The following is a 14,248-nucleotide window of genomic DNA, read 5'->3' as shown; positions in this document are numbered from 1 at the left end:
GCTGTTAGAGATACACTTAAGGAACCTGAAGACGTTTTTTGTGGAGCAGCAAAGACTTAGAACCACCATCAGTTATCTGATAGATTCTCCTTTGGCAGAGGGTCAGATTTTCCCTCTGTGGCCTCAGGAGGTAAAACCCAAAGTAAGTTACATATTTTCAAGAGAAGGTCAATGTAATATCAAGAAGACAGATTCTGGCTCAATGTGAAGAAATTTCTAATTCTGCCAACCAAGTGAGGGTGAGCACAAAAAGCTGAAGTGAATGGCTGTGCAGGCCTTCCTCCAGACTCAAAGCAACAGCCCCTTGTTACTATTGATACATGCATTTATGTGGCACTTTTAACTTTACAATGTGGTTTCACCCATCATTAGGGTAGGTGGTCATATTTTATAGAGGAGGAAACTAAAGGTCAGGACCAGAGTCTCAGCTGTCACATCACATTTTCTTTCTGTAATACTGTCATTCTATCTAGAGCAAATCTATTAAGAGTCTACACCAGAACCACCCTCCCGCCGCTCCCAGAATTGTAGAGAAGATAGTATCAGTAAAGGACATACTAGTGGGCGGAGGGGGCGGCGGAAACTTGGTAAAAACAACTTTCGTGGAGGCAAAGGAAAAATCCAAACAGTAATTTTTCCACAAAGCAGATGAGGAAGGATAGGAGTTCTTGAACAACAAAAGCCAGATGTTGATAAAAGTGAAAATTTTGGAATCACTGGTAAGATACTAAGAACATAGCTTAAAACAGAGAAGAGAGTGAATGTAACTTGTGGGAGCTGTTTCTCTCATTCATACAATCATTCAACAAATACTCCATCCCCTAGTGTGTCTTGGCACTGTGCTGGTTGCCAGAGATACAGCAAAGAACAGCACAACGTACTCAGCCCCTGCCTCCCTGCGGTATCTACACTTGTTGGGGAAATCAACATTAAAAAGCACACAGATTTTTCAGTATGAACTGTGGTGGGTGCTATGAAGTAATTCAGACTGCTTTGCAAATGCCTAACAAAATACCAAACAGTACAGGGAATCATGGAAAGGTTCATTTATTAAACCCAGAGTGGCCAAGATTTTAGTCCTAGAAGGTAAAGTGACCAAGTGTCCCCAACTCTCCTTATGGTGCTGACAGGTAGACCTGTGCTCTCCCTCCTTTAACCCTGGCTCAGCATGGGGCCAAAAAACTCCTTTTCTGGCTATTTCCTTGCACAACTGAAACAAACTGACATTAAAAAAAAAAAAAGTCTTTACTAACCACCAAAGAAGAACAAAAGGAAAATAACATGGAGACTAGTGTTGTGATGACCTCACCTTAAGAAGCGTTGTACTGCCTATGACTGGTTTTAAATGTTGCATTTGCTTTGCTTAGAACATAGCGTGAATTCACTTATTCACTTATTGTATAGAGCACCCTATGGCCAGGCGGTGCCCCAGACTCTGGGGACAGAGTGATAAACAGAAAGGGCTGCTGACCTGGGGTATCCTTCTTACTCTGATAATACTGAACCCATCTCAGCCTTCTTCAAGATAAGAACTGTGGCACAGTCAACGTGTAGACAAGAGAGGTCACTAAGGCCACACTGCCAGTCCAGAGGGAGAGCTTGCCTCATTTATAAGAATAACTCATTCTGAGACCAGGGATCAGAGAAAGAGGGCATGTAATTGCTGCCGTTTCCTTTCAAGCCAATTACATCCTTTGTGTCTTTTTGGGAGTTTGGCAATAAGAGCATTCAATTTGATGGGACCTTTTGAGGGGAATGATGGTTAGAAATGATAGGAAATAACTATACCTGATTTCTCTAACTACCAGAAATCATCCTGCAACCTACTGGTTTTTGGTGTTACCTTAAGCATACTTGACACCTTTTTTTGTTGTTGTTGTTGTTACTTTGGGCTTCTCTGGTGGCTCAGACGGTAAAGAGTCTGCCCTCAGTGTGGGAGACCCAGGTTCGATCCCTGAGTTGGGAAGATCTCCTGGAGAAGGAAATGGCAACCCACTCCAGTATTCTTGCCTAGAATATCCCATGGATGGAGGAGCCTGGCGGGCTACAGTCCATGGGGTTGCAAAGAGTTGGAGCCGACTGAGCGACTTCACTTTTCTTCCCTACTTTGATTAATTATCAGTTCTTGTCCATCTTATTCTAAAGATTCCTTAAAGTGCAGCTGAGCTCACTTGTCTTAAAGGTTAATTTAGCTGACTTTTCCCAAGACCGTCAGTGAAAGGCAGTGGTGGTTTTACATTCTAATACAACTCCTTGTCTCAGCAGGGAATAGGCACAAACAGCTCACAGAATGGCTACTTTGAGTAGCTGTGCTATAGGCCATTGTCATCTCCCTTGGTTGTTAGGGGAGCTTTCTAAATCCTGTGGTAGCCAGGGGGGGATTTTTTTTTTTTAATACAGATACAATAATACTGCCCTGCCCAAAAAAGATTTAGGTAGCTTGACCTAATTCTTGGATAAAATCCAGAATCCTAGCCAGGGCCTATCTCAGGCCAGTGCAGGATAACAGTATAACAGTAGTATTTCCCAAAGTGTGATTTTAGATGGTATAGAGATAACACAAAGTAATACTGAATCACATCACATTGATGTTTAAATTGTCTTTTTGAATTATGTCACAGCATCCTTTATAAACCTCCATCATGTTCCTTCTTGTAACCATTTTAAAACTTTTCTGCTCCCAAGTCCCCAGTTTGATCCATATGTTAAACTCAGTAGATAGGCTTTCAGCTCATCAGGCGTGGGCTCGACTTCTGACCCTGTGCCTACAAATTCTAGACCACGAGAGCATTCAGGTATGACCTAAATCAAATCCCTTCCATTTATACAGTGGAAGTGACAAATAGATTCAAGGGATTAGATCTGATAGACTGCCTGAAGAACTATGGATGGAGGTTCGTGACATTGTACAGGACACAGGGATCAAGACCATCCCCAAGAAAAATGCAAAGAGGCAAAATGGTTGTCCAAAGAGGCCTTAAAAATAGCTGAGAAAAGAAGCTAAAGGCAAAGAACAGGAAAGATATACCCATTTGAATGCAGACTTCCAAAGAATAGCAGGGAGAGATAAGAAAGCCTTCCTCAGTGATCAGTGCAAAGAAATAGGGGAAAATGATGGAATGGGAAAGACTAGAGACCTCTTCAAGAAAATTGAGATACCAAGGGAACATTTCATGCAAAGATGGGCTCAATAAAGGACAGAAATGGTATGGACCTAACAGCAGAAGACATTAAGAAGAGGTGGCAAGAATACACAGAAGAACTATACAAAAATATCTTCGTGACCCAGATAGTCATGATGATGTAATCACTCATCTAGAGCCAGACATTCTGGAATGTGGAGTCAAGTGGGCCTTTGGAAGCATCACTATGAACAAAGCTAGTGGACGTGATGGAATTCTAGCTGAGTTATTTCAAATCCTAAAAGATGATGTTGTGAAAGCACTGCACTCAATATGCCAGCAAATTTGGAAAATGCAACAGTGGCCACAGGACTGGAAAAGGTCAGTTTTAATTCTAGTTCCAAAGAAAGGCAATGCCAAAGAATATTCAAACTACTGCACAATTGCGCTCATCTCACATGCTAGTAAAGTAATGCTCAAAATTCTCCAAGCCAGGCTTCAGCAATATGTGAACCATGAACTTCCAGATGTTCAAGCTGGATTTAGAAAAGGCAGAGGAACCAGAGATCAAATTGCCAACATCCACTGGATCACTGAAAAAGCAACAGAGTTCCAGAAAAACATTTGCTTTATTGACTATGCCAAAGCCTTTGATTGTGTGGATCACAACAAACTGTGGAAAATTCTTCAAGAGATGGGAATACCAGACCACCTGACCTGCCCCCTGAGAAATCTGTATGCAGGTCAAGAAGCAACAGTTAGAACTGGACATGGAACAACAGACTGGTTCCAAATAGGGAAAGGAGTATGTCAAGGCTGTATGTTGTCACCCTGCTTATTTAACTTATGTGCAGAGTTCAGTTAAGTCTCAGTCGTGTCCGACTCTTTGTGACCCCATGAACTACAGCGTGCCAGGCCTCCCTATTCATCACCAACTCCTGGAGTCCACCCAAATCCATGTCCATTAAGTGAGTGATGCCATCCAACCATCTTATTTTCTGTTGTCCCCTTCTCCTCCTGCCCGCAGTCTTTCCCAGCATCAGGGTCTTTTCAAATGAGTCAGCTCTTCCCATCAGGTGGCCAAAGTATTGGAGTTTCAGCATCACTCCTTCCAATGAATATTCAGAGTTGATTTTCTTTAGGATTGACTGGTTTGATCTCCTTGCAGTCCAAGGGACTCTTAAGAGTCTTCTCCAACACCACAATTCAAAAGCATCAATTCTTTGGTGCTCAGCTTTCTTTATGGTCCAACTCTCACATCCATACATGACCACTGGAAAAACCATAGCCTCGACTAGACAGACCTTTGTTGACAAGATAATGTCTCTGCTTTTTAATGTGCTGTCTAGGTTGGTCATAACTTTCCTTCCAAGGAGCAAGCGTCTTTTAATTTTATGGCTGCAGTCACCATCTGCAGTGATTTTGGAGCCCAGAGAAATAAAGTCAGCCACTGTTTCCACTGTTTCCCCATCTGTTTGCCATTCACTTTCCTCTTTTACTTTCATCAAGAGGCTGTTTAGTTCTTCTTCACTTTCTGCCATGAGTGGTATAATCTGCATATCTGAGGTTATTGATATTTCTCCTGGCAATCTTGATTCCAACCTGTGCTTCCTCCAGCCCAGCGTTGCTCATGACGTACTCTGCATATAAGTTAAATAAGCAGGGTGACAATACACAGTCTTGACGTACTCCCTTTCCTAGATGCAACCAGTCTGTTGTTCCATGTCCAGTTCTAACTGTTGCTTCCTGACCTGCATACAGATTTCTCAAGAGGCAGGTCAGGTGGTCTGGTATTCCCATCTGTTTCAGAATTTTCCAGTTTATTGTGATCCACACAGTCAAAGCCTTTGGCATAGTCAATAAAGCAGAAACAGATGTTTTTCTGGAACTCTGTTGCTTTTTTAATGATCCAGCGGATGTTGGCAATTTGATCTCTGGTCCCTCTGCCTTTTCTAAGATGAGCTTAAACATCTGGAAGTTCATGGTTCACGTATTGCTGAAGCCTGGCTTGGAGAATTTTGAGCATTACTTTACTAGCATGTGAAATGAGTGCATTTGTGCAGTAGTTTAAGCATTCTTTGGCATTGCCTTTCTTTGGGATATGCAGAGTACATCATGCAAAATGCTGGGCTGGATAAAGCACAAGCTGGAATCAAAATTGCTGGGAGAAATGTCAATAACCTCAGATACGAAGATGACACCACCCTTATGGCAGAAAGCAAAGAAGAACTAAAGAGCCTCTTGATGAAAGTGAAAAAGCTAGCTTGAAGCTCAACATTCAGAAAACTAGGGACTTCCCTGTGGTCCAGTGGCTAAGACTCTGAGCTCCCAATGCAGGGGGCCTGGCATTCAATTCCTGGTCAAGGAACTAGACCCCACCTGCTGCCATGAAGACTGAAGATCCTGTGTGCTGCAACTAAGACTCAATGCAACCAAATAAATAAATATTTTTTAAAAATTCAGAAAACTAAGATCATGGCATCTGGTCCCATCACTTCATGGAAAATAGATGGAGAAACAATAGAAAGAGTGAGAGACTATTTTTTTTGGGGTTCCAAAATCACTGCAGATGGTGACCACAGCCATGAAGTTAAAAGACGCTTGCTCCTTAGAAGAAAAGCTATGACCAACCTAGACAGCATATTAAAAAGCAGAGACAGTACTTTGCTGACAAAGGTCTGTCTAGTCAAAGCTTTTTCCAGTAGTCATGTGTGGATGTGAGAGTTGGACTATAAAGAAAGCTGAGCACCAAAGAGTTGTTGCTTTTGAACTGTGGTGTTGGAGAAGACTCTTAAGAGTCCCTTGGACTGCAAGGAGATCAAACCAGTCAATCCTAAAGAAAATCAACTCTGGATATTCATTGGAAGGAGTGATGCCGAAACTCCAATACTTTGGCCACCTGATGTGAAGAACTGATCATTGGAAGAGACCCTGATGCTTGAAAGGATTGAAGGCAGGAGGAGAAGGGGACAACAGAGGATGAGATGGCTGGATGGCATCACTGACTTGATGGACATGAGTTTGAGCAAGCTCTGGGGGTTGGTGATGGACAGGGAAGCCTGGCATGCTACAGTCCATAGAGTCATAAAGAGTCGGACACGACTGAGTGACTGAACTGAACTACAAATTCTGCTAAGCCGCCTAACTTTCTTGAACCTCTGTTTACTTCTGTTAAATGTTTTGTGTGAAGACTGAATGTGGTTACCTACATAAACAGCCTAGCTTTGAGCTTGGTCATAACCTGTGATAGTTAACTTCTATTGTGTTCTAACTAAGTGCCATGCACTATACTGAGCACTTCATATGTGTAGTTTCCCCTTCATCTGCAGAACAGCACAATTCAATTGATATTGGGATTGGGATTGGTATTAGGATCTAATACCAGTAGTATCTCCATTTTACAAATGAGGACACTGAGACTCAAAGTTTAAGTACTTTTTCCCCAATCTCACTGCTAATAGGAGGCTGAACTGAATCTGAAGTTCTTATACTTAACCTCTACAATGTTCTATTGAATGTATTTTAGGTATTCAACAAATATGTGTTTCTTCCCCCTTCTTCCTTCTACTCCCATCCCTGCCATTTTCTGGTGTCTCTTTCTGTATCTCTTTTCCCAGACTTTAAGCTTTTTATTTTGTGTTGGGATATAGCCGATTTAAAATGTGATAGTTTCAGGTGAATCGTGAAAGTACTCAGCCATACCTGTACGTGTATCATTGCTTCTATATCTCTTTATGCTTGCCTTCTGTATTGGAGAGAAAGGTCTTTCTTCATCATTAGTCGTTGCATCTCTGCTCTCCAAACTCCTCTCCAACATCAGGTACCCATCATTATTGCTTTTCTAGGACTTTTCCCATCTCTTCTGCATGGATATTTCCCCATTATTGGAGAAAAAAAAATCTTCCTTTCAACATCCCATTTCTCAACAGGATGTCACTGACTTCTGCTCACTTCCTCGCAGCCTGGCATTTCCCCCCTCGCGAAGAACATGGGAAGAGAAATTTGTAGTTTGTCTAAGTAGGAGGAGAGAAATCTTTTCATCTGAGGCAAGAGTAAGGGAGTAAAGGATGTTACTGATAAGGGTTAACCTTGAGGAAACATCGAGGAGTTCAGGCCAGCTGACCCTTATTTCCCTGCAAAACAGTAGGCAGGTTTATCTGCTGGGACCACGGGAGTTGACAGATTGGAAAACCTGAGGGGAATAAGGAAAGGTTACTGACCAGGGAAAGGTAAAATGATTGGTAATGTTCACTAGAAGTGGCACCACTGGCAAGGTGAGAAGTTTCTTTCCGTCAGAGTATACAGCTGGTGCAGTGTATGTGTGGATAAGGAAGAAAGTTAAATTCATCCTGAGTCAAGAGTTGGCTGGGCTTTTTGTCTTGACAGGTGAGGACACGGGCAAGGGAACAGATGGTCGTTAGGACACAGTTGAACCGACTGCCTGTGAGGCAATGGAAGGAAGGAACTGGAGCGTTGACAGCTGAGAAGGGTGGGGAGGGAGACTGTGACCCACAGAAGCTGGGCTATGAGGTCTTCGGTAGGCTTGCCATTCATCCAGTGAAGAGCTTTCAGTACCTGCTGTTGTCAAGACTTAATAGGAGGAACTGCCAGGCATTATTGAGTATCTATTCTGTTTTAAGCAATTTGCTGAGCACGGGGAAACAAAAATAGAGCAAGATGCAACCCCTGCCCTCAAAGAACTTAGAGTTTATAGGAGAAACTCACATATCCACTGAAATGTACAAAGGTCACTTGATCTGCATAGAGGTCTTTAGACGAGAAATGGGAACCAAGAGATGAGAATTGAATCCTTGGGAAGCCATTGCCCTGAAGTGGGGGTAACCATTTCACCTCTGCTGCCTTGCCTCTCGGTAATGGATTGTGAGCTTTTTGGACAAGTTACTTGCACTGTGATCCATATGTACTAGGAACTAGTGGATTTTAAAAAACACTCATTTGTCTGTGCCAGATCTTATTTGCGGCTACATGAATATTTAGTTACAGCATGTGAACCCTTAGTTGAGGCACATGGGATCCAGTTCCCTGCATGCATGCTAAGTCGCTTCAGTTGTGTCGGACTCTTTGTGACCCCATGGACTGTAGCCTACCAGACTCCTCTGTCCATGGGATTCTCCTGGCAAGAACACTGGAGAGGGTTGCAGTGTCCTCCTCCAGGGGATCTTCCTGACCCAGGAATCAAACCTGTGTTTCCTGCATTGCAGGCAGATTCTTTACCCACAGAGCCACCTGGCAAGCCCCTAGTTCCTGACCAGGGATCAAACCCAGGCCGCCTGCATGGGGAGCATAGAGTCTTAGCCGCTGGACCACCAGGGAAGTCCCTGGGACTAGTGAATTTTTATAGATTTATTACATATCTTTTTGTCCCTAGGTGGAAGAAGCCGGGCAGGTGTTCCTGTTGATGAAAAAGGATTATCGAATCTCCCGAAATGTTCGCCTGGCTTGGTTCCTCAATCACCTGCACCAGACTGTGCAGGCCACACCCCAAGAGATGCTGGTGAGGCCCAGAAATATGCACAACATGAGGGCTGACCCCAAGGACCTGTTTTTTTTTTTAGGAGAGTGCTGGAAACTGGAGGGGAGACTAACTCTGAGGGGTCCAATTCTAGGAGGGGCAAGTGACTTTGCCCACAATATTTCACAGGGGAAATTTTGTCTAGACATTTTTCCAGCTTGGAGAATTACTTGGTTGGGTTGTGGGAAGTAGAGCCAGTGGTGTGTCATTCTGGGTCTGGAAGTCAGGTCCTGGGAGAGAGGGGTGACTTCCCTTACTCTTCCCTCTTCTCTCCGTCATCAGCTTCAGTCTGAGCAGGAGCTGGAAGTCCTCAGCGTCCTGCCTCCTGGGTGGCAGCCAGATGAGCCAGTAGTCCCCAGGCCCTTCCTCCTTGTACCATCCACCCGGGTCACCTTCCTGGCCTGGCAGTATCGGTTTGTCATTGAGCTGGACCTCAGCCCATCTACTGGCATTGTGGTAAGGGGTTGGTTGAGGGGATGCAGTGGGAAGAAAGGATTGGGTAGGAAGTGAGGAATAAGAAGAGGCAGCCTGAGATAAGTGAAGAATGATCCCACAGTGGTACCACTGTGGAAAGGAGACAGGTGTGTGAAGGAATGGTGGGTGTTTGAAGACAGAGCCTGTCCCATCTGTGCACTGTGTTGGGGGGTATGATCAACCTTAAGAATCTCAACCGCGGAAGCTGCTTATACCTGCCCTCTGCTCGGGGCTGTGTTTGGTTACCCTTGAGACACCTTTCTTTGCATTGCCCTCAGGATGATTCCACAGGGGAGATCTTGTTTGATGAAGTTTTCCATGCCCTCTCCCGCTGCCTAGGCGGGCTGCTCCGGCCCTTCCGAGTGCCTGGATCTTGTATCGACTTCCAGCCTGAGATCTACGTCACTATCCAGGCCTACTCCTCCATCATTGGCCTGCAGTCCCATCAGGTATTGCATCCTTTCTCCATGTCTGTATCCTCAGACCTAGTTTTGGGTAGTCCACTGACCAAGTCCTTATCCTATCTCTACTCTCCATGCTCAAAGTCCCCAGCTCTCCTCAAACCTATTCCTAGTCATCTCTGCAAGTCTCTCTCCTCTTTAAAGTGTCTATTGCTCTGTCCTTAAAGGGCCTTCCCATAAGCATCAGGTGAGTTGGCACTGACTGGACAAATGCCTCTCTCATTGCTCCTATAAGTCTCTGGTTCTGCTCCTGAAAGTCTTTCTTCTCTCCCCTGCCCCTTTTAGTTCCATCAGAAGGCTTGATACTGTCCTAACTCTTTGCACTGTCTCTAGGAGACAGTCTTTTGGGACAGTTTTGTGGTTTTGCAATATAACAAAGACCCAGAAACATAATTTCTTCCAAGGAGAGAGGAGGGTCATTTTTCTCCTGGAGCCCTGAGAGCTGTCAGGTGTTAATGCTGACCATACAGATAATTACAGGCTTATCCAACACCCAGGCAGGCTGTCAGAAGGCACTCCTTTTGGAGAATGGCCAAGTCTGTTACTGGAATATCTGTTTTGGACTTAGATAAGTATTGGCCCAGTTTCCCCTCATCTGCTTGTAACCACCCTTAACTCATTGGTAGGGGCTTACCCTGAAACAGTCCCTGATGGCTGCATTGTCAACTTAGCTGTCAAACTGGCTTTGAGAGAGGGGGATGCAAGAAACAGCATCTGAGGGGCTGAAATATGCACATGGCATTTGGTACATGCCTGGATCCCAGCCCTCTTCCCAGGATTAAAGTGTTCTCCTAGTGCTGGTTTTAGGACTGCTGGTGGTAGACTACATCCCCAGACAGAGATCAGGCTTTGCAGGTGCTCACGGTCAAGGTGAGAAAAGTTGAGATGTTAGGTAATCACACAACACTTGGTTCACTTCAACAAACACTTAGTGAAGCCCGATCGATGCCAGGCCTGGGCTAGGTCCTGGATGAATCAGACACTGTTCCTGTCCTACTGGGAGGGGTTGAGAGCTTAGTGGGGGAGACAGATATTGAAGGAGGTAATTTCAGTTGAAAGTGATAAGGGCACTGATAAGTTATGACTCAGGTGCTGTGGGAGCACCTCGCCAACCTGTAGTAGCAGCAGGAGAAACTTTTGGACCAAGACATTTGAACTGAGTCTTGAAGGATGAATTGATGTTAATTATTTAAAACAGAGGAAATGGGCTTTCCAGGCAGAGTGGCCGGCAGAAGCAAAGACATAGAGCTGTGAAACTGTGCTGTCAGTCACAGGGGTTCTAGGGAGCTACATGTTACTCAGCTGGACACAATGAAGATTGAGTGATGGGAGGGTTGCTGCTGCTGCTGCTGCTGCTAAGTTGCTTCAGTCGTGTCCAACTCTGTGTGACCCCATAGACGGCAGCCCACCAGGCTCCGCCGTCCCTGGGATTCTCCAGGCAAGAGCTCTGGAGTGGGTTGCCGTTTCCTTCTCCAATGCATGAAAGTGAAAAGTGAAAGTGAAGTCGCTCAGTCGTGTCTGACTCTTCGCGACCGAATGGACTGCAGCCCACCAGGCTCCTCTGCCCATGGGATTTTCCAGGCAAGAGTACTGGAGTGGGGTGCCATTGCCTTCTCTGATGGGAGGATTAGGAGGGTAGTAAAGGGGAGACTAGAGAGATAAGCGGGGTCAGAATTATGAAACACCTTGGATGTCATGGCTAAAAACTTGCACTTTATTCTGCAGGGGAGTTTAGTGGTAAAGAACAGCTGTATCTGCAAGGGCCTCATGTGCTTCCCGGCTGTACCCCTTACCAGCTTTGTGCTCTTATGCAAGTTACTTAACCTCTCTATGCATCTGGGTCTTTTCTCCAAAATGGGGATGTCACCAATATTTCGTGGTGATTGAATTAATACTTGTCAAGCATTTATTAATAAAACAGTGCCTGTCACATAGAAAACGTGCAAATGTTAGCTACTGAAATCATTAGTCACAGGTAGTAGAGAACTGTTGGGGGTTTGGAATGTCAGTGACAGGATCAGATGTGTACGTTAGGAAGATGACAGTTGTTTGTGGCCAGTGAGAAGAATTGGGGGCAGGTCCTGGACTAGGGAGAACAGGTGGAAGATTATTGCAGCATGGCAGAGGAGGTGAGTTCTGAACAAGGACAGCCACTGTGGAGAAGACAGGACTGAGAACTTAGGTAAGCCTCCAGGGCTACTTGTCGCTAAGTAAGCTAAGAAGTGAGACCACTTCCTCAAGATGCATCCTGCTGTTTTTCAAAACAAAAAGTTGTCACGTTTATACTGTATGCCCTTTGAAGGAGATTGGGAAATATATAAAATATTTAAAAAAAAAAAACCTATAGAACTTGCTCATAATATACCTCCCAGAAATAGCTATTTTTGACAAGTTATGGAATGTCTTTCTTCTCTTTGAGTATGCGTTTATTTCCCTCATCACCACTCCTCGGTCCAGAGACAGAAGAAACATCAAACTTATTCCAAACAGCCAGTCCTACCTTCTGCTCTTTTAACATATGATATGGGCATTTTTTCCATATCACTAAATATTTTTTGAAAACACAGTTTTAAATGACTGCTTCTCTTAATATTTTTGTCATTTTGTGTTTTTGTCATTATATATTTAGCCAGACCTTTATTGTTGGACCCTTAGGTTGACCCAGTTTTCCCTCTTCTGAACAATACAGATCTGAACATCCTTCTCATCTTTTCACAGCCCCGGTTCCCAGTCTTCCTCTTCCCAGTCAGGCCTTTAGTAGTCCAAAGTCCCGCTCTGCCCTCTTCTGGCTGTCCCCACCCGCTGGCCCAGTTCTGGATAGAGAGTGAAGCAGTAGCTGTTGGGCAGGGAGGGCAGGGTTGGGGAGAAGTGGGCAGATGGTAGGAGTCTGATGAGAACAGGGAGAGAGGAGAGATCCCAAGGGCCACCACAGGGGCTACCAGGTCTGTATAAAATTTTTAGGATGGGAGAACTTACTCATGTTGAAAGTAGAAGGAAGGAAACCCCATGGAGAGAGAACCAAGATGTTAGAGACAAAAGATCCAAGATTAGATGGAAATATAGCTTTGGGGAGAAAAAAGAGGAAGAGGAATCTTTTCCTCAGAGTCTGAAAGGAAGAACAAGAACGCAGGTAGATCCAAATGACTGCCAAATGCTGAGGGCATTTTCGGTGGGTTAGAGAGTAGTACACCCTGAAGGTTAGGGTGAGTGGGGAGTTCCTGTTGACTGGTTTCCTTTCTCTGTGAAAATGGTGGGTGGGAGTTATCTGCCTAAGGTAAAGAGAAAGAAGGAACACTTGTTGGGGGAATAAGATTCTAAGCTTAAGAAAGAGAAAAGATCCAGAGCAGCTTCTGTGTGCAGTGCTTGGAAATCAACAAGAATAAGAACACATGAGTCAAAAGGCTTTTCCTGGCCAGATAGGGCAGCTTGTAGACAATGTCCTGGAGGCCAAGATGGAGGATACTGGAAGAGGTTAGTGGCGCCCCCATGCGGGAGCTCGGGGCAGCCCAGTGTGGCGAATAAATAGGGAGACCAGAGGGGTACTGCCCAGTGTCCCCCTGCCCTTCATGTCTCGCTCTTTCCCTCGTGCTTCTCAGGTGCTGGTGCAGGGCTGCCTTTTGGACCCTTCCCAGCGGGAGGTGTTCTTGCAGCAGGTGTACGCGCAGCTCTGTCTCTTTGAGGATAAGGTGGCCACCATGCTACAGCAGCAGTATGACCCCCAGAGCCAGGTATGTGGCAGAGAAAGCAGGTAGAGGCCGCCTAGAAGGAGGTGCTGTTAAGGGACAGAGGGGACAGAGGAAGGACAAGCCCAAATGTCCTAAAGGGAAAAGACAGCAGAAAAAAAGGGCTGAAAGCCAGGGGCAGAGGGCACCAAGGAAAGAAGTGCTAGTGAGTGCACATAACAGGTTCCCTGTTGGAAGAGGGTTTAGATAGACTCCCCAAGACACATTTTGCTGGGAGAAAATTTGGAGGCTGTTTGCTTGTGTTTTTTCAGTCCTGAATCTTCTCCCCCAGTAGATCTGAGAAGGTGATCATGGGTGACTTTGCTTTATACTATTTTGTATAATCTGGGATAAAGCTGCTTGGGTTCACCACAGTGCACTCTCTTGTTCTTTTAGATATCTGAGAAGTAGCCAGGCAGATGGTAGGTCTGTCTGTCTGAAGACTTAATCTGATTGATGTATTAATATATCTCATAATGGCAATGGAAGATTATGGAAAGGGGGCCTCACTGGCAAAAGGTGGGGAAGGCCTGCTCCAGGACAGTGTGGTGCTTCACCTGGTGCTGGACGCCCTGCCCATCTGAGGATCGGCCTCCGAGCACACTGCAGGGGAAGGAGCAGAGTTAGGACTTGGCCACACAGTAGGGGGATTGGAATGCTCATAGGATTAGGCCTCTCTGGCCTGGGCAGTGCTGGACTATCAATTCTGGCTTTGCTGTGGATGGGGCAGCAGTGCCATCTGTCCCATTCAATCTTTTCTGTAACTTGGGCCAGGCAGAGGACCAGTCCCCAGACTCAGGGGAGCCCTCAGGCCGGAAAGTGGGCGTTTCCATGGTGACAGCTGATCTTGGACTGGTCAGTATGATTCGTCAGGGCATCCTGGCGCTGCAGCTGCTGCCCTCCAACTCCAGTGCAGGTCAGTGGGAGGAATGTTGG

General features: G+C 45.3%; 1 protein-coding gene across 1 annotated transcript in view; it reads left to right on the top strand.

Annotated features, from left to right (window-relative positions):
- SZT2 (SZT2 subunit of KICSTOR complex) overlaps positions 1-14,248 on the top strand; it is a 53,398-nt gene that overhangs the window by 4,359 nt on the left and 34,791 nt on the right. Inside the window, exons 2-6 of the mRNA XM_065914757.1 lie at positions 8,512-8,637; positions 8,938-9,111; positions 9,408-9,578; positions 13,187-13,318; positions 14,087-14,228. Of these exons, the coding sequence (XP_065770829.1) occupies positions 8,512-8,637; positions 8,938-9,111; positions 9,408-9,578; positions 13,187-13,318; positions 14,087-14,228 (745 nt within the window). The remainder of the gene's footprint in view (positions 1-8,511; positions 8,638-8,937; positions 9,112-9,407; positions 9,579-13,186; positions 13,319-14,086; positions 14,229-14,248) is intronic.

Source organism: Muntiacus reevesi, chromosome 1 (genome assembly GCF_963930625.1).
Source record: "Muntiacus reevesi chromosome 1, mMunRee1.1, whole genome shotgun sequence".
In the NCBI taxonomy this organism is placed as follows: domain Eukaryota; kingdom Metazoa; phylum Chordata; class Mammalia; order Artiodactyla; family Cervidae; genus Muntiacus; species Muntiacus reevesi.
This window is presented reverse-complemented; position numbering and strand designations above follow the sequence as displayed.